The sequence below is a fragment of the Arvicanthis niloticus genome, chromosome 30 (assembly GCF_011762505.2).
Source record: "Arvicanthis niloticus isolate mArvNil1 chromosome 30, mArvNil1.pat.X, whole genome shotgun sequence".
NCBI classification, from domain to species: Eukaryota; Metazoa; Chordata; class Mammalia; order Rodentia; family Muridae; genus Arvicanthis; species Arvicanthis niloticus.
In genome coordinates this window covers 11548777-11576513 of record NC_133438.1, presented here as the reverse complement: position 1 = coordinate 11576513, position 27737 = coordinate 11548777, and the positions used below count along the sequence as shown (strand labels likewise).

The following is a 27737-nucleotide window of genomic DNA, read 5'->3' as shown; positions in this document are numbered from 1 at the left end:
ATTCCAAAATATTATTAACAGTGAATTATATGAGAGATATTGACATAAACAGAGTCTGCAAAGGTGTAATGTGGCACATTCCTTAAAAGGCTTTGTCTACTGAGAAGTCACATATAAACAATAGCAACATTGTTACCTATTAATATAGAATTAATACATGGTGTAATTACTGTCTAAACTAAATAAAGATAGGATACAATCTTACAGAGAATCACTTGACCCAAACATGAGGAGCTTTACATGGAACAGGAGATAGACAATGAGGACAGATGGTTTAGGAAATATAAAATGGAAGATACAAAGAAGCAGAGAGGGGAGTAGTGCATGGGACAATATTGTTCTCTGGAGCTACAAAAACTCTTGTTACAACCAAATATAACATGTAAGGTAAAATTTCTTATCAGATCACCATGACAATGAAATGTTTCTAAACTTGTGATAGTTCCTATTCGTGACAGATGCTATGCTAAACAATGGATAGGACACTTAGATTTGTTATCTATACATGTTTTGTTGGGAGATACACCTAGACAACAGCAACAACAACACAACAGTAACAAATGATAGATAAATAGATAAACAAAAAGTTTCACACCCTCAGACCAGATATTATTGTATTGAAAGGTTCAATAGTGTCACATCTATAGCAGGTACACTGTTCAGACATTTGGAAATGGGCTTCTTTCTTCTTGTCTTCACAGTCTTTGACTATACTATTTTCCTCAATTTTTTTCCACATCCTTAGTGTCACCTGTACAAAGGTGCCTTCTTCAAACATGTAGATGAGATCAGGTCCCAGTATCCATGCCAACATGCCATCTTGCTTATTTTCTCCATAGCAATTACACTAAATGTAATTAACTACATCTGCAATTATTTGTTTAGCATTTGTCATCTATTAGTGTGTTGACATTCCATTGACAGGGAAGGTATTTGTCTTGCCAAAGAGATTCTTCAGTACTTGACAGGTGTTTGCTGTATATTCCTGGGTAAATATAAGTTAGGTAGAGGATAAGAGAACATGGGTAGGAGAATATCAAAAAGCTTACTTTGAAAGAGCCTAATGACTGAATTATAGTTAAGCAGTAGAAGAGAGAAAGGTGAGTGGGTTAGTTTCTATATTTCCAGGTTGGTGATTAATATGCACTATGGATAAATAATAAGGTAAAGTTTTCTCTTAAATTTGAATTCTCTTGGAATAGGTTTACTAGATCACAGTTCAGTAAATTAAGTTTTGTTTCCTTTGGGAAAATGTGATAGCTTTCCAAGCTCATTTGTTTATTTTAAAATCATTTAATATGAATTATTTCTGTAAAGTTTTAACACGTGGTTTTTAGTCATTGCCCTTTGCTTTTGGTTCAGGAGACTATGTACATTCTTGTGGTGATATTTCTAACATTCATCGAATATCAAAGCTGGATTTTAAAAAGAACATACTGTGTGTGTCTGTGTGTCAGAGAGAGAGAAAGAGAGAGCGAGACAGGGAGGGAAAGAAGGAGGGAGAGAGGGAGTAAGGAAGAGAATCTTTATAGATATTTTTATCTTTTCAGTGAGATATATTTTAGTCTGCTTATACTTGGATGTGAAATAACAGTAATTATTTTCAAGTTTAACCTAAGTATATAAACAAACATTCATGACAGCCAATGGGTGATTTCTGTAAGTACTTTATAAACTAAACTGTCATGCAATTATCTCATAATTTATTCCATTGATTTAAATTAAAAGTACTATTTGCTTCTTTCCAGTTTTGCACAGAGAAAAGGGAAAAGAAAAAGAAAAATTAAAAGGAGAAAAACCTGAGAAGAAAGGTATGTAGTTATTCTTTGTACCACTTTAACATTAAAGTTTTTTCCCCGTTTGGCATTTCTCTTCATTATATTTAGACTTTAAAAATGTTGGCTCCTTCTTCTAAAAGTTGTATTGTGGTTATATTCATGGAAAAGAAACATAAAAATGAAATCTCTGAACTAAAGAGAATAAAGTGGGTTAGGCTCTTGTCCCCATGTTACTTTTAAGAAATATGTCAGCCTATCCTCTGGTACTTTCAAGCCTGCCTTAGAGAATATTACTTGAGAGAAGAATTTAAAAAAAGCTGGTCATTTTTATAGGTAAGAGGTCATCTTCATCATTTAAATTAAAATACCTATTGTATAATCTTATTTGTTTGATATTGCTTATTTATTGAGAAAATAGGTAAGACAACTTCACTGTTTAAATCATGAAGATCTTTCCCATCATATTAGTAATTTATATTATTGTTTCCCCCCCTTTTTTCCAAAATCTAACATGTCTTATATTCTGACTTTCCTAAATCAAAACTATGTCCTAGAGAACTTTCCATATCTGTTTTTAAAAATTTTTATAGTATTTGAGAGAGGAGGATATCTTATATTATATGCCCTAGATTCTTTGTAGAATTTACCTTAATGTGATTTTAGTGTTGTAGATTTCTTTCTGTGATACAGTTCATACCTCTTGACCATTTATTGCTCTGTGTGTGTGTGTGCACGCGCGCACACGTGCACACATGCATGTACTGTGGTATTTCCACTTCAGCAATTTCATTAGAATCTTTTTTCTTTTGTTTTTTTTTTGTTTGTTTTTTGAGACAGGGTTTCTCTGTGTAGCCCTGGCTGTCCTGGAACTCACTCTGTAGACCAGGCTGGCCTCGAACTCAGAAATCTGCCTGCCTCTGCCTCCCAAGTGCTGGGATTAAAGGCGTGCGCCACCACCGCCCGGCTTCATTAGAATCTTTACTAGAAACTAAGTCTATATTAATAGTTTCCTTAAGTTTTAAAAAATGTTCCTTGGTTTACATTTTTCTCTGATACATCGCACTCTGCCTCATTGTTTTATGTGAAGTAAGATTATGGTTTGTTGTTTTGCTGTTGTTTGGATGACATTTACATCCTCAATATCATAGCTGGCTAACTTTTCTGGAACACCGCAGCTTAGAATACGTAGAATGAATGTGATATTTATGAAACAGAGCAGTAGAAACATGTTTCCATATGACTTATTACGTATTCACATTTGAATATTAGAATTAAATAGTACATTTTTTATTAATATTTACCTAGTGGTAATTTTCTTGAATTTTGCAGCTCTTATCTTTTTTGTCTCAGGCATATTTATGTGTTTCTCATATGATGGTGAGATAGCAAATTATGAATATAAGATTCTATATCCTGACAAAATCAAATAATTTTGTGGTTCTTATTAAGTTTCGAGTTAAATATTACTAAATGTTTTCTTTTAATAAATTAATGCCCATAAATTATACATGTAGAGAATGTACTCAAAAAAAAATCAGAGATAGAATGCTTTATGTAAGTCTTCCTCTGTTTATATATGCCAATTAAAGTTATTTACATTTTAATATACATTATTGAAATGTTGGTACCTTCCATAAATGAACTGCTTTTTTGAAATATAGGACAATGTTGCACATGCTATTGGACCTCTGGGATTATCTTAACCTTAACACTGAGACCTAACATTTTCTTACTATTTACAGAACAAAGTCATGTTAAATAAATTAATGTTGATTCATTACATTGTTAAATACATGTTGAGAAGGTATTTCTCAGGTATAAAGTAGGACATTGCTAAACTAAATTATTTGTTATTTTAATAATCATTTTAATTATCTTGTACAGTGTGTAACCCCTTACAAAATCATTGATAATGTTTTGTCATAATGATGTTGATGTACAACAATCAGTGGGCAGGTACTAGAAAGGTTCAGTGTCTTTGTGATGCTCAAATCATATCAGAAAGTTTTGCTCTTTCCCAAACGTCAATGGTGTTCCTGCTATGGAACACTTTGGTTAATCACTCTTAAGCCATAGTGTACATATCTCCTGTTATTAATGCTAAAAAGAGTTATTTTAGCAGTGTATATGTGCTTTATATTTGTTTATTAAAATTCCTCATTTTTTTTTCTTTCTTGAAAGCTTCATATATTTGTAGTAAAATCTACAAAAGACAGATGATAGATCTAGATTTCCACATACTATCTATTTGTGGGGTTAGGTTTTCTGTTTGTTTTGGTGAGGATCTAACTATTTAGCCCTGGCTATCCTGGAATTCACTATGTAGTCCAAGATAGCCTCAAACTCACAGAGATCTTCCTGTCTGCTTTCTGAGTACTGGAATTGAAACCATTCATTACCATACTTGCCTATTTAATAAGTTTTATAATTTAATTAATTAGATTTGCAAGACAGGGATTCTCTGTACTATTTAATGTCCTGAAAGTAGCTCTATAGACCAAGCTGACCTGGAACTCACAGAAATTATTCTGACTCTGCCTCTCAAGTGCTAGGATTAAAGGTACCATCATCGCCTGGCTCCTTTCTGATTTTTAGTGCCAAAGCTTATGTTGTATTCTATACGCTATTACCCACTGATTAAGATGACTCCAATAGTGTCATAAATACCCAGTTACTTTATAGAACTGTAGACCGAAGGAAATTGGCTTTGCAATCCATTAAAGCTATGTGTAACTTATAATTTTCTAATGTTACTTTTCTGTTTAAGCAACTCACAAGGAGAAACTTGAGAAAAAAGAAAGAACAGAGACAAAGACCATGGCAAAAGGTATCTTTTCCTTTTATTATCTTCACTCTTGGCTTTTGATGATGGCGAGAATGTACATTTTGGGGGAAATCTGAAGTTTTGTAATCATTTTCCATTTCATTTAAATACAATGATTTAAAATTGAATATCTACATTCTTGACTTTTGATAATGAGATTGTACATATGGAGAGAAATTTGAAGGTTTGTAATCATTTTCCATTTCATTTAAATACAATGATTTAAAATTAGATATCTAAAGATGAAGAAAACCAAAATACAGTTTTAAAAATTACCAAAACATGAAAGGAAGATAAAGTGTCCTCACATGTAAGTGCCAGAATTTTGGTCTGTCTGACCTTTATCTCACATTCTCATTCCCTTGACACTGGGAGAGTTAGGCAAGTTTGAGCTAACAATAGAAAAATGACCCTGATGTAACTGCCTACATTCAATAAACACTTCCAATGTATTTAGAAGCATAAAAATTTCACAGGAAGTAAAATAAGTTTTGAAGTGTGTTGTCTTATTCTCCCTGGCTAATAAGAAAATTATGAGGGCCACAGGGGAAGCATGAAAAAAATTTTTTTATTTTATGTTGAATAAATGTGGAAGCTAGTTCTTCTAAGGAAGTCAACTAAAGGGCACAGTGGATTGATGACTTTATTTTGGTTTTGTGAGCGCTGTAAGGAAGTAAGAATTTGTACACAAAAAGCATTGTTGTACTTCAAGTCCATAAAATTATCACTGCTTTATTTTGAAAAGTTAATTGACCTATATTTTTCTACCCTAAGTTGGTCTACCAAATGTTTTAAGTGTTTTAAAATATATACTTTTGTAGCAGGAAATATTAAAAGTAATGGCAAGTTCCCATGCTATGCCCAGCTACTCTCTTCCTGGGAGGTCTTGCAGTCTCTTGACTATCCCCAGTCCACAGTCTTCCCTTCTCTGATTCACCTGCCTCTGAGCCGTCCGTTCCTTCTCAGTCATCCACCTCCAGAAGTAGGCAGTCACAAATCTCTTTAACCCAGTAAATCAAAACTCTTGAAGCTTAAAATTAAACAGTCAGATTTATATATCAATATATTCTCAATTCACAAGATGCTCACACAAGAACTTTTATAATGATATAAACTGCCCACCTAGAGAAGACATGTGGCTACCTGTGGCTATTTAAAGCCACGCAGAATCTGGATCGTCCATCTTTCTTCCTCCATTTTTTTTCCTTCTCCCTCTCCTCTCTGTTTGTCCTCCTTCTCCCCGAAACTTCTACGTCCCCCCTCCCTTCAAATGCCTAGTCGCAGGCTCCAGCCTTCCCAATCACAGGCTCTAGACTTTATTTTACAAGTTAAGGTGTGGAGAAGGTTCATGGGAAGTCACTTGTGTATATAGTTCACTCCTTGTCCACAGCTTCTCCAAGGAGAGCAAAATTATCATCAAAATACAAGCAACATCAGGGCTAGCCACAACACATTTTAACTAATAATACATCTCTGTCTCCTCAATGTAAATGTTTTCCATTTATTTTAAAAATATAACTTTGATATGAATATAATGTCAATATAAAAGTTATACTGGAGCAATCTTATTCTAGTATCATTAACAAACTACCTCTTTGTGAGAAAGAATGTATCACTATCAAATAAATAAATAAATAAATAAATAAATAAATAGTAATTAAATTTTTAGAATAGGTTCTAAAAGAAAACTTTATGATAATTATTTTTCTAGCAATAGGTAACAGACATATCTGGTCCCATGTATATTACTGAGATTACAAGGTTGTGTCAAAATACTTATGTTTTTATGTGGATGCTGGGACTAATTTTAAATCCTTATGCTCTCATGACAAGCAATTTACCAAATAAACTATCTCCCTATCCCCTCAAATTCCTAAAATTATATTAAGATGGATTCATTAAATAAAAATTTGAAATTAGAACATTCAGAAACCAAATGCAACATATTATCTCTGTAAAAAATTAGAAGCAGGTTCATATTGCTAGAACAATAAATTATCTCAGCTACTTAGAATATTACCCACTCACTGTCTCACACTATGCATAGTTCAAGTTTGGCTCATCTAGTTCATTGAGGTTCTCTTTAGTCCTCTGTTGTTTGTCACAAATTCACACTGACATGATAATTGACTTCCCTAGGCCTAGCAACAGAAAAAAAAATCAGGATGGAAATTGTGATATTGTGAAATTGTGAAAGCTGACTACTATGAAATTTTACTCCAATTACTTCTGTCATAGTCTATTGGTTAGCATATTACAAGACTAGTCAACATTCACTTAGAAAAGAAGGTAGGAGCTGTTGGAAGTCATCATAAGTCTGCCCACTACCAATGCTTCCTATTTATATATGTTAATACTGGCAGATATATGTAAATAAATTATATACATTTTATACCTATATAATGTTTTCATGTATATTTTTATTTAATCTATTTATATAGGTTATATTAGGAATGGCAAATGTATTCATGTTCTTTATATAATATGTGGGCTTCTAGGAAAATGAAATAAGGCACAAACTAATCAGGTAACATTTGAGTTAGAAATTAAAATGAATTCCTTTAGAACACTATGATCAGCATTGAAGCTAATGACTCCGGCTGGCACTTTTACATGACACAGTGTGTTTCCTGTTCTGTTTAAAATACAGTATGTTCAAGGGCAGTAATTTTCCAGACCATCCTTGAAATTCTTTTTGAAAGAAACATGCAGATTCATTGTCATCTCCTGCCTGGTGCTTATATTAGACCCTCTACACATGGTGCTCATTTTTTGTAGTTCACAAAAATAGCAGAGAGGAAAGAAGAAAAGATGGGATGAGAAATCAAGAGGTGTCAACCCAAGTTCTGCCTGGTTCTCGCACCACCCTGCTGTTTTCTACTGAAAGACAAATTTACTTGTCTTAAGAAGTTGACAGTAGAAGAGGGAAGTCTTCATTTTTATATAAAAAGTTATTGTAATGGTTCTCTCAATTTGTGTGGTCCTGTCTCTAAGAGAATCGACTTTGCCAGTATTAAAATTCAATGGTATTAAAATAGATCAGATTTTCACTAATCTTCAATTTTACAGTAATAAGATAGAGGTAAAATCAATTGTGTTCTGAAACGCAAAGGTAGATGACATTTAAGATAGCTGAAAATAACAATTTCACACAGACATAAGCAAACAAAAAAACCATAAAAAGTCTAGTAAAATTTTAAAATAAGTATGTTCATTTTAAACTCTTTATTTATGTGTGCAGAGTACAAATTACTATATCATACATATGACACACATGTAGTAAACCATTTATTCCTTTGACTTCTAATTCAGATTCACTAGCTCTATATTCTCTGAAAATAAACATTGTACTGAACACAATGGTAATAGAAAATGAAAAATTGAGTTCTTGAACTCAAGTTTGCAGCCTGGTAGGGAAAACTAATAAGAAAACAATCTTGTACAATATAAAATATACAATAGAGAATAAAACTCACTCCTTAATAAAAGTGTTGGCAGATACAAGCTAAAACTACAGGATATTCAAGTCCAGTGACAGGTTTTTTTTTTTAATTGAGTATGATGGGATTCAGATATATAGAAAAATATAGAGAATTTAGAGAAAGCACTTTGATGAAGTTTGATATATTAAAACACATGACATGTTCAAAATATGAGCATAGCCATACAGGAAGAAGCATGAAGCAGGATCAAGGCTGGTATCACAGTGTCTTAAATTCTATGCCAGAGTCTACATAGACAGCAGCAATGTGCTCATCTTTTGATGCCATCAAGTAGACAATGAGACAAGCCTGATGTAGGTGTTCTGAAAGGAAAACTTAGATGTACATGTACAAGTTGCATATGGATTTTTTACACAAAAGGGAGAGAGAAAATAATTGTTTTGTAACTTAGGAAAGAGAGTAAAATTTACATCATATAGTAAAAAAAAAAAAAAAAGCCACACATAAATGCAGAAAGAAATCTATAGAAATTTTTACAATGATCATGTTGGGTAAGTTGGATACAATAATGCCCACCTCTGTAAAATATCAATAAAATTTTTGTTTGAGGCATGCTCTTGTAGTAAATATTATTTGGGGGTTTCTACCTCACCTTAGATTATTTAGTTCCCAAATAAAAGACACAATATTTTTATATTTATAATCAGCTTTAAAGCACTAAAGCTGGGCAAATATTAACCCTCTACGCTATTTTGTCTACTTTCCTGTTAATAATCCTGAGATATCACTTGCCATGTTCTGCCTGAGCCACTCCTATTGCAGCCGGATAGCCCTCATGCCCGCGGTTCATGATCCACCTACACTATGACGCCTTCGTCTTTGTTTCTCTCGCTCTCTCCTCTTGTCTTCAGAGCTCAGGAACCAAAGCCCCATCTACCTCTCTTCTGTCCAGCTCCAGGCTCTAGGCATCTTTATTCAACCAATAGTTTTAAATTAAAGAGCAAGGTTTGCACAACAAAACCTGGCACATTCATCTTGAGGCATGTAGTCCTTAGGATACAGAATTTAGGACTACAATACATAGCACGAGACCAAACATCCATAGCAAGCAATGATAAATAACTTATTATAGCTGTTTTTCAATGTCTTTCAATTTAACCTCAACGTCTTCTGATGTCTAGGCAGGAGCATCTTCTTGGAATGCCCCCCAAACAGATGACGTCCAATGCTGATCCCACTGATCAAACACTGAATCACAGATGATATTGATTTTGCAAATAGATTGCTTTCTGTGATGATACTATCATCCTCTGTATGGAAATATACAGGTGTCTTGGCTTAGTTTACATCAAAGCAAAGTAAACAGAGGCCAGTATTTTCATCAAGCTCTTTAACATGTGAGTCAAGAATATAATGCATTGAAAGTGTCCAGACAGATATATGCCAAGTATATGGTTCCATATGCAGAAAATGGCAAATATGAAATGCCCATTACAACTAATTGAATCATACATCAGTGATTTTAAAAAATATGAGTGATTCACAGAGCAATTAATTTGTAAGCCAGTTCCCTCTCTAAAACTACATGTACTATTGAGCTAATGTGTTTTAAATAGACATGCACATTCTATATTTTGCTTGCTAGTACTTTTTAAAAAATTTGTTCTATTTTTTTCCTCTTCCTTTCTCCCTCTTGCTCTGGTCCTGCTCGCTCTGCCTCTGCTTGCTCCAGGGTGTTCTTTCCCATCTGCCACCCCCACCCCTGCTCGCTGAAGCCCAAAGTACACTGTAGCTGTCTTCAGACACCCATATGAGGGCATCAGATCTTATTACTGATGGTTGTGAGCCACCATGTAGTTGCTGGGATTTGAACGCAGGACCTCCTGAAGAGCAGTAGGTGCTCTTAACTGCTGAGCCATCTCACCAGTCCCCCTTGGTAGTACTTTCTGCTAGGACATTTTAAAAGTTTTACAAACATTTGGGAATATGATCTCTGACTTAGAAATGCAAGAGAATGTATCTGTTTCTGTATTATCAGTCTTTGCAGGCCCAGTCATTAGGGATGTTTGTCTGTCAGTCTCTAATAGGTATCATGGTAGGGATGTCTGTCTGGGTTTGTATTCTTAGCTGCAAATGCTTCCCAAGTTCAGTTTTACCTTTTATACAGAAAGCATCAGTCTTGTAGAAGGGCCTTGTTAATGTGTCAGTTGGTCTCTGGTAAGTATCATCATTCTCATCTTGTTATTCAGTACTATGCAGGTAATGTTTCATTTATATTCCTTGAGTTTATCTTCTTTAAAATATTATATTAGAATTATTTTTGAGTAATACTTAAGATATTTCTGTTATAGAAGAAAATGATCATATTCCTTTAAAATGAAATTCTTTAACTAGGCTCTTTAGTGTGAACATTTTTCATACTGAAGGTGCCAAAAGTTACAAACTCTGTATAATAAATGACTCACTGTGGACAGATTAAGCTCTTGATTATCAAAGCTAAAATAAAACAAACAGTAACCACAACAACAATAGTAAAAACAGAAATCCAATCTCTTCACCTGCAAATTAAGAGATTCATCTTGTCGATTTCAAATACAACATATTTATAAATTTATAATACCCTAGTAATTGTCAACAGTATTTATAAAAACATCCATTTTCTATTGATTGTCTTGTTTGTCTTTTAAAATGATACATGAAGAATAATGAGAGTTGAAGAATTATGTGAGTAAAGAAAAATAACCGTCTTAACTTCTTGTAGAGGACAAGAAAGTTAAGACTAAGGAAAAGACCGAAGAAAAGGCTAAGAAGGAAATGAAAGTTGGGAAACAGGAGAAAGTGAAACCAACAGCTGCAGAAACGAAAGAAACTCTGAAAACACCACCAAAAGCCAAAGAGAGGGATGACAAAGAGACACCAGCTGTGCCCAAGCATGAGCAGAAAGGTAAACATTCCAAGGAGAAGGAGGTCCTGAGAGAATATTGAGCAAGAAGCAGATGCAGTCAAGTTAAACTCTGAAAAAGACTAAAATTAAATCTCAGAAGGGGTAAAAAGAGATCCAAGCTAATATGCCTGAAAGGAAGTACAGTCATTGGGTATTAACATACTAATAAATATAATAAAATGTATTCAAATAGCTAGATGCATTTTGAAGTGAGTGTTGAGTGATCCCTTGGAGTTATTTAAATTTGGGGCTGAGTGCTGAAATCGTGACGATTGGGCAGAACTATTAAACAGTTGTATGGGTGAGAATCTGGAGAAAGGCGGTTGGAAAAGTTGACAGCAACAGCATCTCTCAAGGAGTTGCTCCCAGAGTCAATGAACAAAACATATAGAAAAGAAGTATATAAAAACTTTACTTTCTCAATATTGCTGCAATGATACCATTTAGATTATGCACATTAAACTTTCAACTCATTTCATTGATGTTGGAAACCTCTTATATGATAAAGAAGTATCGGGTGCTTTTCTAGTCTTCAAACTTTTTTAATGTTAGCGCAGTCTGCACAGGACAGGTGTGCTTTTCATCAACTATGATGTATTAACTCACTTCTCAGAAATCAACCATTTGCAGAGAGGAAATCTTTTACAGAAAGGTGCTGTGTGGATTTAAAATGATCACCAAGGACATTTGTCCCACCATTAGGGTACTTTTTGGGTTTTTCTATTCCCAAATCCATTCCTCAGTCCAGGTTATTACAAATCCCAACCTTCACATCCAAACACAGTGTCTGATCTGTGTGATCTGTTTCTGAGATAGATGTATCTTTTCTTATGAATGTTACAAAATAAAAATAAAAATTTCCTTGACTCCAATACCAATTGAATAATTTTATTCAAAACTTAAATGGACAAATTGGTGTCTATATAACTACATTGTGACTTTTAAACTTTTTAGTAAGAAGGCTATTTTAATGGTAGAACTGGAAACATTTTTTTTCTCTTACAAACTACATAATATGAATCACACACTTTGTATTTTTTATCTTATTTTTCAACATCACAATGTTTATAAACTTTGATATGTGAGTAATGCATGTAAACTTTAATTTCAAAACAAAAGGCACATGTATAGAACATATTTAAGGAAACAAGAAAAAAGGTGTACTCTTTTTTTCTTTTCCTCTTTTTGTATTTCATAAACTTAATGTAAATTTATTCATTTCAACCTAGCTTTACAGATACTACTCCAAGATAAAAACTTTGGAAATTTGGACTTATTGTTTTCAAGATCTTGAAAATTGAAAATATAAAGTGTTATCCTTAAAAATAATATCATGTATGAATCTATGTGCTATAAAAGGATACAATAATGAGAAATACGTTAAATGAGTAATTTCATTGTGATAAAATCAGGAAAATTAATACTTTGATTCACTATAAGGACAGTTGGATTCTAAAATACTGTGAAATTTAAATCACCCTTTAAGAAAGAAAATTGTAACATGAAACCAATGAAAACATATCAACTGTACTTAATCTATAATTTTATTATATAAAAATGTCAGAATACTTAGAATTAGGCACATGACTACCATTTGAGATGTTAGTGTCTCTCAGGGTGTGAGAATTATATTTCAATGATAAACTGATTACTTTAGAATACTTTCAAAGTGTGTTTATCTTCCAGGTCACAAATACTATATTTTGTCATGTCACTAATCAAATAGGATTATATGCCAATTCCATTTTCAATGTACTGTTTTCATTGTTATGTGAAAAGCTAGTTAAGAATTATAAGGAACAAAGGTATCAAAATGATTCTAATATCTAAACAAAAATTAGGCTATAGCATGGGACCTACTGAGTACTGCTACAACCAATATAAATTGTATAACTCAGTAGATAATAAGAATTTAACCTGTAATGGCTGGTCAAAGACAATAATAACTTGTTTCTTTTCTTTTTACATTTTATTTTTTTCCTCTTTTTTTTTAAATAAGCAGATATTTAAGAACATTTTTTTCATTTTTTTAAAAACACTGGTTACATGATCATGATAATTTAAACAAAATAAAGATATGGTATTTTCTGTTTTTTTAAAAATAGCTTTGGTTTTTAAATTCTTAAATCGATAACACAACAAAATTGAGATTTTTTTTTTCTTTGTAAGGTTTATTTGCTAAGTTGAAGTATGCTGAATGAGGGTAGATACACACACATGTATGTGAAATATATATATGTTCAAATTAATTCTTATGTTCAAATTAATGTTGTTTGTGTGTCTGTGTGTGGGTTTGTGCAGGAAAATTCAGGTGCTCTAAAGATGAGAAGAAAGATGAGAAGATATCAGATTCACAGGAGCCGATTCTGAAAGTTGAATTTGGCTCTTCTTCAAGAGCAGGAAACAATAATTTGGTGGTCTCTCCAACCCCTCATACAGTTTTTAAAAAATCACTTTAAACACCCAATACACTTAAGTTTTGTTTTGGAGGAGTTCAATCTTATCTGGGACAGACATTTGTTGGTAAAATTTGTTCATAGAACACAATTATCAATAAACACCTCATTATTTACATTTGCATATTATATATATATATATATATATATATATATATATATATATATATAGTTAAGGCAATAAAAATGCCTACCATAAAGTTACTCATACTTACTTATTATGTAATCTGCTTTTGATAGATCATTTCAAATTCACTAAAGGTAAGGTAGCAAAGTTGACATGATTTAACATTTCTCCCTAGTTTCCCTGAGGAAATAAATATCTTACAGCTGTTATATACTATGCTCAGTCTCTTGTTATTTTCATCTTTTTAACAATGACTCAAGTATTGGTGACACCCAGAGAAAGTATTGCTATGAGAATCTGGCATACAGCAGCAGACCACATATACCCTAGCATCATTAGAGATTATTTGTTTAAAGTCATTTCTATTAATATTCTGTGCATTCTCCCTTGGCTGACATTCCACAGGGAGCACCAGCCAGGCATCAACAGCTGAGTAGATTCATCAGTACTCCCTGAGGAGCCATAAGGCAGGAATGGACAACATAAATTAATTCTAGGAGAATGTTTTATTTTCAATCTTTTCTTTCAAACTAGTGATCAAGTAGAGAATTGCAATATAGAAGTTACTATCCTATAACTACAAATGCCAGAATGGAGGGGCAATTTAGACTTTCTTTAAGGGTAGTTTCCTGCTGTATTGAATTGGGATGTAGAGAACTATTTTCATACATTGAGTATTCTCAAATTCAGAAGACTTGACTATGATCTGTTCTCAAGCAAGTAAAACCCAACTTGAACCTTATAGCCTTATTAGAATATTCACAGACTGTTAAGGTCATCACTTAAGACAGGTGGAATCCAGCACTATAAGAAAAAAGTTAAAAATATATAAATATTATTTAGTTCCCATTGTATGTTGGAGTCACTAGAAAGCAAAGTCACACATAGTTTACATGTAACAGATACTTTAAAAATGTGTTTACGCAGGTAATATTCTGGGTGTAACAAACAACCAAACAACCAAAAACAAAACAAAACAAAAACAAAAAAAATGTTGAATCCACAAAAGATTTTCTACTTTATATTAAAAGCTTATTGGACTATTAATAAATTAATTAAATGAATGATTTTTGGAAACAGCTATCATAGGCAAAATAAATATAAGCAGTTGGTGCCATGTTAAAAAGTTTCACTTGCTATACACAATCAATTAATGAGGAAGTCTGAAGGGTATCTTTAGTTAGCTCAGAGAATCAGTAAGTATGACTTGAATGTAACCAGGATGCAACCTTCATTTTACGTTTGGGGCTAGAAAGCAGTATTTCACCTGTGTAGCCAAAGTCTCATCTCTCATCTAGTGCTGAGGGTTTTTAAGTCTTTGAGAGGTTTTTATCACCTAATTTAGGATTGGTCAGTTTGAACAAAGACAGATGGGCTCACAACTTTTGGGCAAAGTCTAGTCAGAATGTGAACCTGGTCTACCAGCTGGGGGTCCTATTGGAGGGAGAAAAAGGATGCCAAGCTGATTTTAAACTGTGTGGAGGAAGCCATCTTGATTATCTGAGGTTCCTGTCCCCATCTGTCAGACTGTGTAGGACCTAACTCTTAGCCATCAGTCTATACAACGTGGGGAATTGTTAAACACGAATACTATCAATACACCCATGGTGTCACAACTCTGTGAGTAATGGATCATATGTATATTCTGGCATATTTCCTATCTTTTTGAGAGATATTCTTGAGCCATAGTAAGGAGTAACCATATGTTAAATGAGGTCCAAAACAGGAGGAAAGATGGGCATATCATATTACTCCAAATCTTTATCATCCATTAAAAAATATCATTAGCCTTGTTTTATAGCAAAATCTCATGTCTAGAAAAGAGATAATACTACCTATTTTAATGTTACTTTTCTAACACCATAGATATCCCAGAGCCTGGGATGGGGTAGAAACCATCCTTGGAAATATGTCAACAAAGGAGTAAATTTATGGGTTGGTCTAAAAATGTGCCACCTCATTTCAGCAACCAGAAACATATAAACTTTAGAAACATTGTAAGTTTTGATTCACTCTTACTTAGGTATTAATGAAAAGGATTCTATTTTTTAGATTTATTGCAGTAAGTACATTTACTATTTTAAAGATGACAAAGACCCAGCAGAGTTTCATAAATAAGTATTTTTGGGTATTTATTCCTGTAAAATAAATATAGTTATATTGGTTGATAAAAGTAATTTTGAACTACTAAAATGTGTAATTCTATATAAATGCAATAAACTTTCTTGGTGCTATAGCTTCATATGCATTTGGTGAGTTAATAAAATGCCTAATAAAAAGATTTTAAAAAGTAAATGATTAAATACAAGGATCATAATAATGTAAGTTTTAAAGATGTTGTGGTAAAGTTTATGAAATCTTTTACAGTGGCTATTAAAGTTAGATTGACCATGAGAGAATTCAAAGTTTGCAATAATATGTATTTCCATGGGTTGTATGTAATTAAGAAGTGAAAAAAAAAAAAAAAAACCCAACTCCTGAAACCATGTTGGACTGTGCCTGCATCATCTAGTTACTTTGTTGGTTTATTTTTATGGACTACAGACTAGCCAAGAGCACAAAATGATCACATAAAGATTAGTTAATTAGTTAGCTTATTATTTCTATCATTTGGTGCTGTTGAGTGATTCTCCAGATCACATTTCTGATAAAGAGAATTTCCATGAACGGGACCCTAACAGATTACAATACACTTGCCTCTGTGCCTTATTTCAGGATTATCAACAGTCTCACTTGGAATAGCCAGCAGAGGTTCTGGGTTTAGCAGCAGGAAATATTCCTAGTTGGAGAGAATTCTCTTCTGTGTACCTCAGGTTCCCTTCTCAAACATTTCACAAGGATATGTGAGAATAATTGCTTTAAAGCAAGGAAAGGATTTTAAATTATCAAATATCTCCTACCCTAATATAATTACGAATAACTTTGTTTCCATATTTAAGAGATTTTATAGGTAATGAGTGAGACATTATGTGTGTTACATATTTTCCTTTGTACGCTCATAAAATCACTATTTATTCCTTCACAGATATAAGTAGTAGGCAAAATAGACTTGTGCTGTTTTGTTTGTTCTGTTACATTGTGTCTTCATATAGAAAAGGCAGATGGTGATGACATGCTTTCATTGCTTCTTCTTTCTCTCTATTCTGTCAGATCAGTATGCGTTCTGTCGATATATGATTGACATGTTTGTCCATGGGGATTTAAAACCAGGTATTCCAAACAATTCTTATTGTTGTTTGTCTTAATAGCCTTTGTTTCTAAGACTGTCAGCTTTATCTGTACTAAGCTATGTTTTCATTTAAAAACTTGCATAATGCATGTGCAGACCTAGAATAAAGACAATAAAATACAGAAATAATGACTGGTGCTGGCCCCTTAACTTTACCTGTGTTCGCTGCATGGCCTGTTGAAAATGAAGTCAGTTCAAAGCTCAAAGATGCTAATATCTTCATATATAAAAATGCTAATATCTTCATATATAAAAATGCTAATATCTTTAATAATATCTTGGAGTGAAGCAATGAGTCACTTGATATGATTCCTGGTAAATTTAGAAGAAAAGACTTATAATAAAGAAAAAAATATTCTTTTTATTGTATAGTGGATAAAATTTATAATAAAATCCATCACTTCTTAAATACTGAGTCTTATCTTTCCAAAACATTTACATTTCTTACCTATGGTCTTTCGTGATTCCATAAACACACTGGTAGAGTTGGTTAACTTTGGTTCATATCTCTGCAATGAAGAAAGGCTTTAAATCACACCAATACACCTCTGCTCTTTCATATTTTTATTTTTTTATAAAATATGCTACGGATAGATTAATTAAGATAAACAACTTTATTCCTTGTACCATGCCTCATAAAGTATTTAAAAATCTGATAGACTAAATACTCTGAATGGAAGCTGACTGTTAAAAACCAACTATACTTTGTTTCCTTAGCTGTGTCATAGAAGTCTTTCTAAAATGCTAATTAAAACTTGCACAGACATTGACAATCAAGCATATCATACCTGGAGCAAGTGTGTAATAATCTAGTTCTTATATTTTTTAAAGCTTATTAGACTCTTATCTCTCTAGAGCACTAAGTCAATCCCAGTAACTGTTTTTTTTTTTTTTTTTTTTTTTTAAAGATACTTTGGACTTCTTTCTCCCCTTGTATTTTCTCTTCCTACTTCCCCTTCCTTTTCTTTTTTTTTCTCCTCCTTCTTTTCTTCCTACTCTGCATCCTCCACAACCTCCTTCTCCTCCTTGTCTTTCTCCTTCTCAACCACCTCCTTCTCTTCCTTTTCTAATTCCTCTGTGTCTTTCTCCTCCTCTACCACCTCCTTCTCTTCCTCCTCTGCCTCCCCTCCTCCTTCTCTTTTTTTCTCCATGTGTATGATTTAGAAACTGTGATATCAAAAAATGAGCATTGAAATTATAATACCTTATTGATGACACTAATCTCTGTCAACATTTGTATATAATCTCCTAAAATATTTGGTAGAAATGTGGAGGAAGGTAATTGTAGTCACGTATGAAAAGAGGATTTTGAACAAAACTGCGGAACTCATTTCTAACACGTGAGTTTGAACCAGTTACAGAACACATGCTCTTCAATGTTCTTGTATTTAACATAAAACTCACAATAAAGACATCATCTGCAAAGCATCCAGTGGATGCACAGAACAATCCTATGCTGCCTCAATATTTTAAAGTTATTTTATCACAATCTTTGCATAGGTACCTTACAAAGAGTGACCATCTCAAGTACTGATGTACATATGCAATAAATACAATTTTCCAAAAAATATTTGTTGCTTACATTATTCAGCCACGGTAGCTGGAGAGTCTTACTCTAGTTAGGTATAATGACATACTCTTGTCATCCGTGACTCAGGACACTAAAGAAGGAGGACTCCTCACTGGCCTGAACTTCAGGGAAGATACTGTTGAGAAAACAAAAATAAATGAAAATACAAAGAAAGGAATAGTTATAACTTATACATGTTTGCTTTCATAGTATCAACTGTGCTTTTGGTGAGCCAACTTTTTGATATGTATGGATTGATAAATGACTAATATATACTGTTTCCTTGTGTTTTGTTAGCTTCTAGTTTCGTTGTTTGATTAAAAAACCTTTTTTTTTTTTTTTTTTTTTTTTTTTTTTGCTACTTCATCTATCAATATTATCTGCTAATAGATGACAGAGGGTTTTCTAAGGAAGTCACATGATATGATAAAGTGAGCCAGGCATTGTCAAATGCAGCATTTTAGCTATCAAAATACTAATCAACTCTGTATGAACTCTGAATACAGATAAAGGTCAGAAAGAATAGCAAAAACATCTCTAAGTGGGTTAAGGTGGATTTTACTAATGATACACGGAAAGGGTTCTCCATAATGAGCATGTGATGATTCTCCAAAAGCTATAGGTTTAAATTCACAGCAGTGTATACGACTCTAACTCTTAAAATTATTTCTGAAAAGTCTATGAGTAAATCTCTCAGTTCTATAAATCGACTTATTTGCTCTGACTTACTTCATCTATCTTCATTTATTTTTGAAGGACAATATGTAAAACAATGTTTTAGTTTATATTCTTGGCTAGATACTAACAAAGAAGATTAAGGAGAAGAGAAGTAAAGGTTTGCAAAATATTTGGCTTTTCCTAAGTGACACAGAGGGGGATTACACTCTCCTGTCTTTGTGAATGGGGCAGTATATATATAAAAAAAAGAACTGATTGATCACAAAATATGGTGAATAGGTTTTTTTTTTTTTAATTAGGGAAAGGAATAAAAAATGATTTAACTGGGCACATGGATTTAGAAAGAAGGCCAATGATAAAGATATGTACTCTGGGTGACAATTAGAAAATGAAATGATTCCTGCCAAGCTTATTGATCCACATGTATCTAGTATTTATGGACTACACCTGCTTCCATCTGCTTCCATTTAGAATCAATGGTGTGCCAGTTATTCTTTAGCTGGAGTTCACCACTAATTATTGGTTTTTAAAACTATCATTTGGATTTTCCCTTTATAATTCAGTAATCCCTTATAGACTGTTATTACACTCTTAAAAGTAAGGTTGAAAAGGAACCGCATTGGTGACAATATAAATTAGGAACCAGATTTTGACATTTTATTCCAGCAAACAAAATACTTCTGATGTATCTTTAAAAGTTAAAACTGGAATTTTATCACTATAACTGAATAGAAATTCAAAGTGCTTCCTTTCTTACTAGTGAGCTGTTCCATAAGATAATGATAGCCCTGACTTCAGTTACAGAAACAGAAGAAAAAGACTGTATCAGTGTCTTTTATCTGATTGCCATTCTCCTATACTGATTCACTTTATATTAAAATTGAGTAACACAAAGGAAATCCTGTATAAATCTAAAAGACAATAATTTACTTTTTATTAATTTAAGAAATATTGTGAACACTGAAGATAGCCTTTTGGGGGAAAGTAAACTATTATAAAATCTAAGCTTTTAGTAATTCAACAACTATAAAACTGCTTGATTGTGTAGGTTGGCAGTGCTTCAGGATGCTTTTTATCAGTATTGTTTGGCATAGAGAGAGACAGAGAGAGACAGACACAGAGAGTGGCACAGAAACAGAGAGTGAGACAAGACAGGGAGAGATGGCAGAGGGAGTGGAGAGGGAGAGGGAGAGGGGGAGGGGGAGGGGGAGGGGGAGGGGGAGGGAGAGGGAGAGGGAGAGGGAGGAGAGGGAGAGGGAGAGGGAGAGGGAGAGGGAAAGGGAGAGGGAGGAGAGGGAGGGGGAGACAGGGAGGGGGAGACAGGGAGGGGGAGACAGGGAGGGGGAGACAGGGAGGGGGAGGGAGAGGGAGAGGAGAGGGAGAAGAGAGGGAGAGGGAGAGGGAGAGGGAAAAGAAGCATGCTGGTCTTGTGCTACAAGTCTTAAAATTGGTGATCCACTTTCATCTAGTACAAAATGATCCATTTGTTTCTGTTGTATGAAACAACTACCAAAAGAAGTCAGTACCGACATTATTTCCAATTCTGAGACTGCATTTTGTATTGTTTTGTATTTTGGTGTATGTAGAAATCAATTGTACAGGTGGTCAATGTAAAACATCTAGTTCAAATGTTAAACTCAATTAACATTTTTATTTTCTTTATTCATGCTGTGAGAATTAAGTAAAGTATGCTAAGGGCATTGGAGACAATTGAACTTAAGATTTCAATAATCTGAAGTCAAAAGCAGACAAGTACTTTTCAGTATTGAGTTATAAATAACTGTAATTTTGTCTTCAGTAAAAAGATGTTTTCAAACTCACATTGGTTTCTCCCTACTTACATGATAAGTAGCAGTACTGAGTAAACATAAACTTGTAGTTCATAAACATAAAAGTAGTGAAACAAGCTCATGTCCGCAGCAGTGGAAGTAATCTCTTTCTGACTCATTGCTTCTCTCAAAGAAAGCTATTTAAGGTTTTATACCTGTGATAATAAAATGACAGGTGCCATTGAAAACTAAGATTATCATTATTCCCAAGTTTTTATATCTTTTTGAATTGAATCATTTTATTATAATTTCATTGGAAAGAAAAAAAGCACTGGTATAAAAAAATCACATATTATCACACTAACGTCACCATAAAGAGATTATTCTTAACTATTCTTAATAAATATATTTTCATTTCAAAAAAAAAAAAAACATCTAGTTCATTTACACTGACCTTGTTTCTAATTCCAATTTTGTATTCAGTGCCTTGTGGCTGAGAACATTTTTCTTAAGTAGCGTGTATACCCATAGTTTCATTAGTTTAGTAGCCGGAAAGGAAACATCATGATTCTTCTTCTCACATTCTTTTTTTTTGTGAGCCTCAGCCTGGGTCTAATGAACTTGTATGGATTTCTAAGAGAGTCATCTAGGCTGGGAAGAGACAATTTCTGTAAGTAGAAAGTCTTATGACCCACAGATGTCTTGACACTTGCTGTAAATGAAGAAACTATTTAGTCCAGAGACCAGGACTGGTGTACTCTGGGTTAGTAACTGTAGCACATTGCTTCTCTCAGTTTTTCACTTCTGTAGCTATTATGATTCAATTTTAATATAACTTAAAATTTTATCTCTCAGAAGTTAGCCTACAATTATAATTCTGGTATCTAGATGACTTTTACTTGAGTCAATTACTTATATCAGAATAATACTTTTTACTTTAAATGTCATTTATTTTCCTAAAATTGAGGGTATTTACCTTACCAAATTTCCTTTGACTGCACAAAGCTATTATTCTGAAGCTTACTTTCCATTTTAATAGGTTTTAAATTCTGAGCTAGAAATAGCCTTGAGAAAGAAGTTAATCCTTGCATATTGCTGTGATCACCTGCCTGGACTTTAATGATTTTTAATTTATTTTTATTAAAAATAAAGTTATTTTCATATAATAAATTCTGATTATAGTTTCCCTTCCCTTATCTCCTTCAATCTTCTTCCCACTCTTTCCAATTCACATCTTTCTCTCTCTTAAGAATTCATAGAAGCAAAACGAAGTCAAAGAAAGAAAAATAAACTAACAAAGGTAAAAAGAAACTAAGCAGAAGCACAGGAAACATGCACACAAATACATATACACAGACACACATGCACATAAACACAAACTCACTCATGCACAAACACATACCAACACATTCACACGTTAACATGTACAAACCCACATACATATACACTACACAAAATCACACGTACATATACAAACATATTTATGTGCACCCACATACACACACTCAAGTGTGTGCACCCCCTGAATCCTATTAATGAGTCTAATCAGGTTTAAAAACAAACAAACAATATAAGACAAAATTCTTAAAAAAATACCTACAAGTTTATTTTTTGTTGCTCATTTATTGCTGGATAAGGGACCTCTCCTTTAAGCGTGGATTGTATATCCAGAAAGTCCGTCTTCAAGAAATTTTTCTTTTACAAGCAGTTGTTAATTTTAAAACAACTTCTTTGATTGCAGATAGAAACTTTTCTCCAAGCCCAGTCTCAGTGCTTGGATTCTCTCTGACCCAAATTCATGCAAGCAATGTGCATGCTGCTACACTATCTATGAGTTTATCTTGTTGTAGCTAGAACACATTGGGTTTTTTGGTATAATCCATCTTTTCTTGCTTTAACTATCTTTTTGCCTTTTCATGTGTACGGTTCTCTGAGCTCTGAGGGGAGGGATCTTTTCAAGATATTCCATTTAAGAATGGGTGTATAAAGGTCTCTCTGCACATTTTTCAAGTGTAAGTAAGTCTCTGTGTTTCTTTTCATCTACTGCAAGAGATTCTCTAGGGATAGATAACTAAGATCTGAACTATGACTATGGCAGAATGTCATTAGGAGCCATTTAATGGCTACATTTCTTTAGCAGAACTATAGTATTTGGTTTTATTCTAGGTCCATGCCTTATCTAGACTCAGAATCTTGGACACACAAACAATTGTAGACATGGATTCCATCTCATGTCTACAATTCAGCCCACTTAAGAGTGGGCCTTAAATCAAATCAGATATTGATTGGTTATTCCCATAAATTTTTGCTTTTATTTCACTAGAGTATCTTGCATTTAGGACACTATTACAGATCACAGGGTTTGTAGATGGGTTGGTATGGTGGTTTGAATACCCTTCACCCAGGAAGTAGCACTACTAGGAGATGTGGCCTTGTTGGAGTAGGTGTAGCCTTGTTAGAGTTAAATGTATAACTGTGGGTGTGGGCTTTAAGACCCTTATTCTGGCTGCCTGGAAGCCAGTCTTCTCCTAGAAACCTTCAGAACAAGAGGTGGAACTCTCAGCTTCTCCAGCTCCACCTCTCAACTACTGCAGCACCAAGCCTGCCTGGATGCTGCCATGCTCCTGCCTTGATGATAGTGAACTGAATCTCTGAACCCCAATTAAAAGTCGTCCTTTAGAAGAGTTGCCTTGGTTGTGGTATCTGTTCACAGCATAAATTCTTGAGACAGAACTTGGTACCAGAAACCAACCGGGGTTATTGCTGTGATAGGCCTAAGCATGTTTTTATTTGGATTGTGGATTTTGGAATTTTGGTTTTAGAAAGCAGTGGAATGCTTTAAGTGGGCTTAATGGGCTATCCTAGTAGGAATATGGAAGACTTTGTTGCTGGGAGTGATTTGAGCTGTGCAAACCTGGCTCCAAGAGTATTCCGTGGAGAAGAATTTCAGTATGTATATTAGAGACAGTTTTTGTGGTATTTTGGTGAAAAATGTGACTACTTTTTGCCCTTGTCTGAAGAATCTACCTGAGCCTAAGGAAAAGAAGTTTATATTAATGGCATTGATAAAGAAAGTCTCAAAAAAGCCCAGCAGAGACTTTGGTTTTGGTTTAGGCTTATGAAGATCATTTTAATGAAAAGGAGCAAGATAAAAAAGTAAAACTATAAAATTTGTGGTTCAAGTAATAAAGGGGGGCCAGGAAGTGAAATGGATCTGAATCCTATGTTCAAGGAGATAAAGAGATTAAGGAAGTGATGACTTTGGGGCAAGATTCCATCCAGCTAAGCTTAGGTAGCACACACCTTTAATTCCAGAAGACAGAGGCAAGCAAATCTCCTAGTTTAAGGCCAGCCTCATATAGAGTAAATTCCAAGTAGAGAAAAGCTTAACTCCATGTGTGTTGGTATATGCCTTTGATCCCAGCATTCATGAGACAGAGCCATGCAGACCTCTGAGTTCAAGGTCAGTCTACAGAGCAAGCTTCAGTACAGCCAAGCTTAGATAGTGAATGAGCTAGAAATCAGAAAGCCAGTGGTAAAAGAATAGAACAAGGGGCCATGTTTCAATTCCAACAAGCAGCAGAACTTGGCAGTTTTGGCCATGTGCCTCTGGCTTTAGAGTCAACAATAAAAGGGGCTCCTGGGGTAATTGAGGCTGGTTAGCTGGAACTAAGAAATTTGCAGTGATTTAGAACAGACTAGCATCACTGAAATGAAATCTCAGAAGTGTTTTCTGAAATCAAAAGAAACTGTGTTCCAGAGATAGACAAAATTATAACTTTTGCTTTAGCTGGACTTGGAAATGTATAAGAATCATCCAGGTAGTACTGGTTTTGAAAGTATGAAGGGGTTATGGGGAGCAATTGTTGCTTTGCACTGTGAGAAGTCAGGGAATGTGATCGGTGAAGGAGCAGCCTCACTTGCAGTTGATGATGCAGGACTGAGGGGTCGTGCAAAGTTGAGACTTGGCCCCATGAAGAGGGCCTATGAGAGGCTGTTGGTGAGGCATAGGTGTAGCACAATACCCTAGTGTATTGAAGATGCCAGTAATGTAGGATGATCACCAAGAATAGCAGCAGCAGTGGAGTGGAGTTAACCAGAGCCTAGGGCAGAGGGCAGAGATGGAGAAGTAATCAAAGCCAGTTGGAGGAGCCCAGAAGATTATGTGTGGATCCAAGACATTGGAACACAAAGCTCTGAAGTTGAAGTTGACTTGGAGTCTCCAAGATGTTAAAGATGCCAGAGCTATAGGAGGCCTGCGGAGGAAAGCTGCTAACAGGGAGTGGAACCATCCCAGGAGAAAGAAGTTTGTTGCAGTCAACAAACATAAAAAAAAAAAAAAAGCTAGATTTTCTTAGACTATTTGTGTTTATTGTCTTGCTTGTTCCTCAACAATTTGCATCTATTGTGTTGCTAGACCCTCAACCTAGAACTGACCTTATTACATGCATGTAATCAAAATGGTATAAAAGCATAAAGGAAGAGGGAGTATAAAGCATAAAGGATAGGGGGTTGTAGGGAGGGGAAATGGGGAAAGGGAATGATATCTGTACTGTAAATAAATAAAATATTCAATAAAAAAAGAGCTAAAGATATGAAGACTGCTTTGACATCAGACATGGAGATTCAGAGTTTGGAGTTTGCCCAGCTGGTGTCCTGACTTGCTTTGGGGATTACAGTTACGTGACTGGATGAATCTCAGAAGAGATTTTGAACTTTGGACTTTTCACATTGTTGATACTGCTATAGACTATGGGGACTTTGGAGGTTGAACTAAATGTATTATTTCTTATGCTATATGTAGGCATGGCACCCATAGACTCATGCGTTTGAATAGGCCAGTGGGGGGCCAAGGGGTGGAATGTGGTTGACTGTATATGTTTGACACAGGGAGTAACACTATTAGGACATGTGGTCTTGTTGGAGTAGCTGTGGCCTTGTTGGGGAAAATGTATAACTGTAGGCATGAGCTTTAAGACGTTAGTCTTAACTGCCTGGGGTCTGTGTTACTCTCAGAACGACTTTTCTGACACATCCATTTAAGTACTAATACAGGATTTTTTTAAACAGCTATTTAGTATGTACCATTTTTTTTTTTTTTTCTGATGAAGGGTCCTTTTGTATATGCCCAGGAATAGTACAGCTAGATATTTAGGTAGTTCTATTCCCAGCTTTCTGAGAATCAGCCACACTGATTTTCGTAGTAGCTGTACAATTTTACCCTCCCACCAACAACCCGTCAGTGTTTCTCTTAGCCTACATCTTCCATCTTCATCACTATGAAATGTCACCCGTTTTATTGGTCTTGAGTATTCGGAGGGGTGTAAGATGAAATTTCAAATTAGATTTGGTTTTCATTTCCTTGAGGACTAACTAAGAATGCTGACCATTCTTTTGTTTCTCAACCATCTTGTATTTCTATCATTTGTGAACTCTCTTTAATTCTCTGCCCTGTTTTCAAATTGAGTTATTTTTTGTTTATGCAATTTCATTTTATCTATCCTTTTTAAAAAAATATTTTTATACATTTTGGATATTAGCCCTTTATCAGATGTGGACTGGTCAAGTTCTTTCTCCATTCTGTAGCTTGTCAATTTATGTGAATGATGTTTCCATACAGAAGCTATTTAGTTTCAAGAGGTCCCATTTATTAACTGTTGATCTTTGTGTCTGTCCTGTTGGCATTCTGCTTAAAAAGTCTTCTCCTGTACTAATGATTCAAAACAATTCCTCATTTTCCTTTCACTCAGAATCCGAGTATCTTACCTTATATGGAGTCCCTCGATTCTTTATCAAGGTAGATAATCTTTCTTTCTTTCCTTCCTTCCTTCCTTCCTTCCTTCCTTCCTTCCTTCCTTCCTTCCTTCCTTCCTTCCTTCCTTTCCTCCTCCTTCTCCTCTTCCTCCTCCTCTTCCTCCTCCTCCTCCTTCTTCTTTCTCTCTTTCTTTCTTTTTCTTTTTTAATTCATTATTTTATTTATGTACATTTCAAATGTTATCCCCCTTCCCAGTTTTCCTTCTGCAAACCCCCTATTCTACGCCCCTACCCCCTGCTTCTATGAGGGTTCTCCCCGACCTACCAATCCACTCTCACCTCACCAGCCTAGCATTTTCCTACACCAGAGCATCGAGCCTCCACAGGACCAAGAGCTTCCCCTCCCATTGATGCCAAATAAGGTGTCCTGTGCTACATATGCAGCTGGAGCCATGGGTCCTTCCATGTGTATTCTTTGGTTGATGGTTTAGTCCCTGGTAGCTCTGGGGGTTCTGATTGCTTGATATTGTTGTTCTTCCTATGGGGTTGCATAGGAACCCTTCAGTTCAGCTCCTTCAGTCCTTCTCCTCCATTTGGGTCCCCACATTCAGTGTGATGGTTGGCACACACTGAATCTGTATTGGTCAGGCTCTGGCAGAGCCTTTCAGGGGACAGCTACAACAGGCTTTTGTCAGCAAGTGCTTCTTGGTATCAGCATTAGTGTTCTAGCTTGGTGTCTACAGATGGGCTAGACTCCTAGGTGGTACAATCTCTGGATGGCCTTTCCTTCAGTCCCTGCTCCATTCTTTGTCCTTGCATTTCCCTTAGACAGGAGTAATTCTGGTTTAATATATTTGAGATGGGTGGGTGGTCCCACCACTCAACCAGGCCCTGTGCCTTACCTCTGGATAAAGTCTCTGCAGGTTATCTCTTCTCTTTGTTGTGTATTTCAGGTAATGTCATCCCCTATGGGTCCTGGGAGCCTCTTGCATTCCTGGCATCTCAGACTTTGTAGTGGCTGCATCCAGTTCCCCCTCCCCCACTGCTACACACCTCCATTCAATTTCCTGACCCTCTGACTTCTCCCTTGTCTCTTCCCGAACCTGATCCTGCTCCCCTTTTCCCTCCCTTTTCTCTGTCTCTCCCAGGTCCTTTCCTCCCTCTA

The 27737-nt window shown here is 34.8% G+C and overlaps 1 protein-coding gene across 11 annotated transcripts in view; it reads left to right on the top strand.

The window, feature by feature from the left end:
• The window catches only part of Trdn (triadin), a 379612-nt gene that overhangs the window by 100961 nt on the left and 250914 nt on the right, over positions 1-27737 (top strand). For 9 of the 11 annotated variants that reach the window (XM_076927914.1, XM_076927917.1, XM_076927913.1 and 6 more), the window contains exons 6-9: positions 1749-1811; positions 4546-4605; positions 10807-10989; positions 16723-16782. In XM_076927914.1, coding sequence (XP_076784029.1) covers positions 1749-1811; positions 4546-4605; positions 10807-10989; positions 16723-16782 — 366 coding nt within the window. Of the gene's footprint in view, positions 1-1748; positions 1812-4545; positions 4606-10806; positions 10990-13290; positions 13551-16722; positions 16783-27737 lie in introns of those variants that run through there. The other 2 variants (XM_076927918.1, XM_076927916.1) reach the window with 2 other exon arrangements.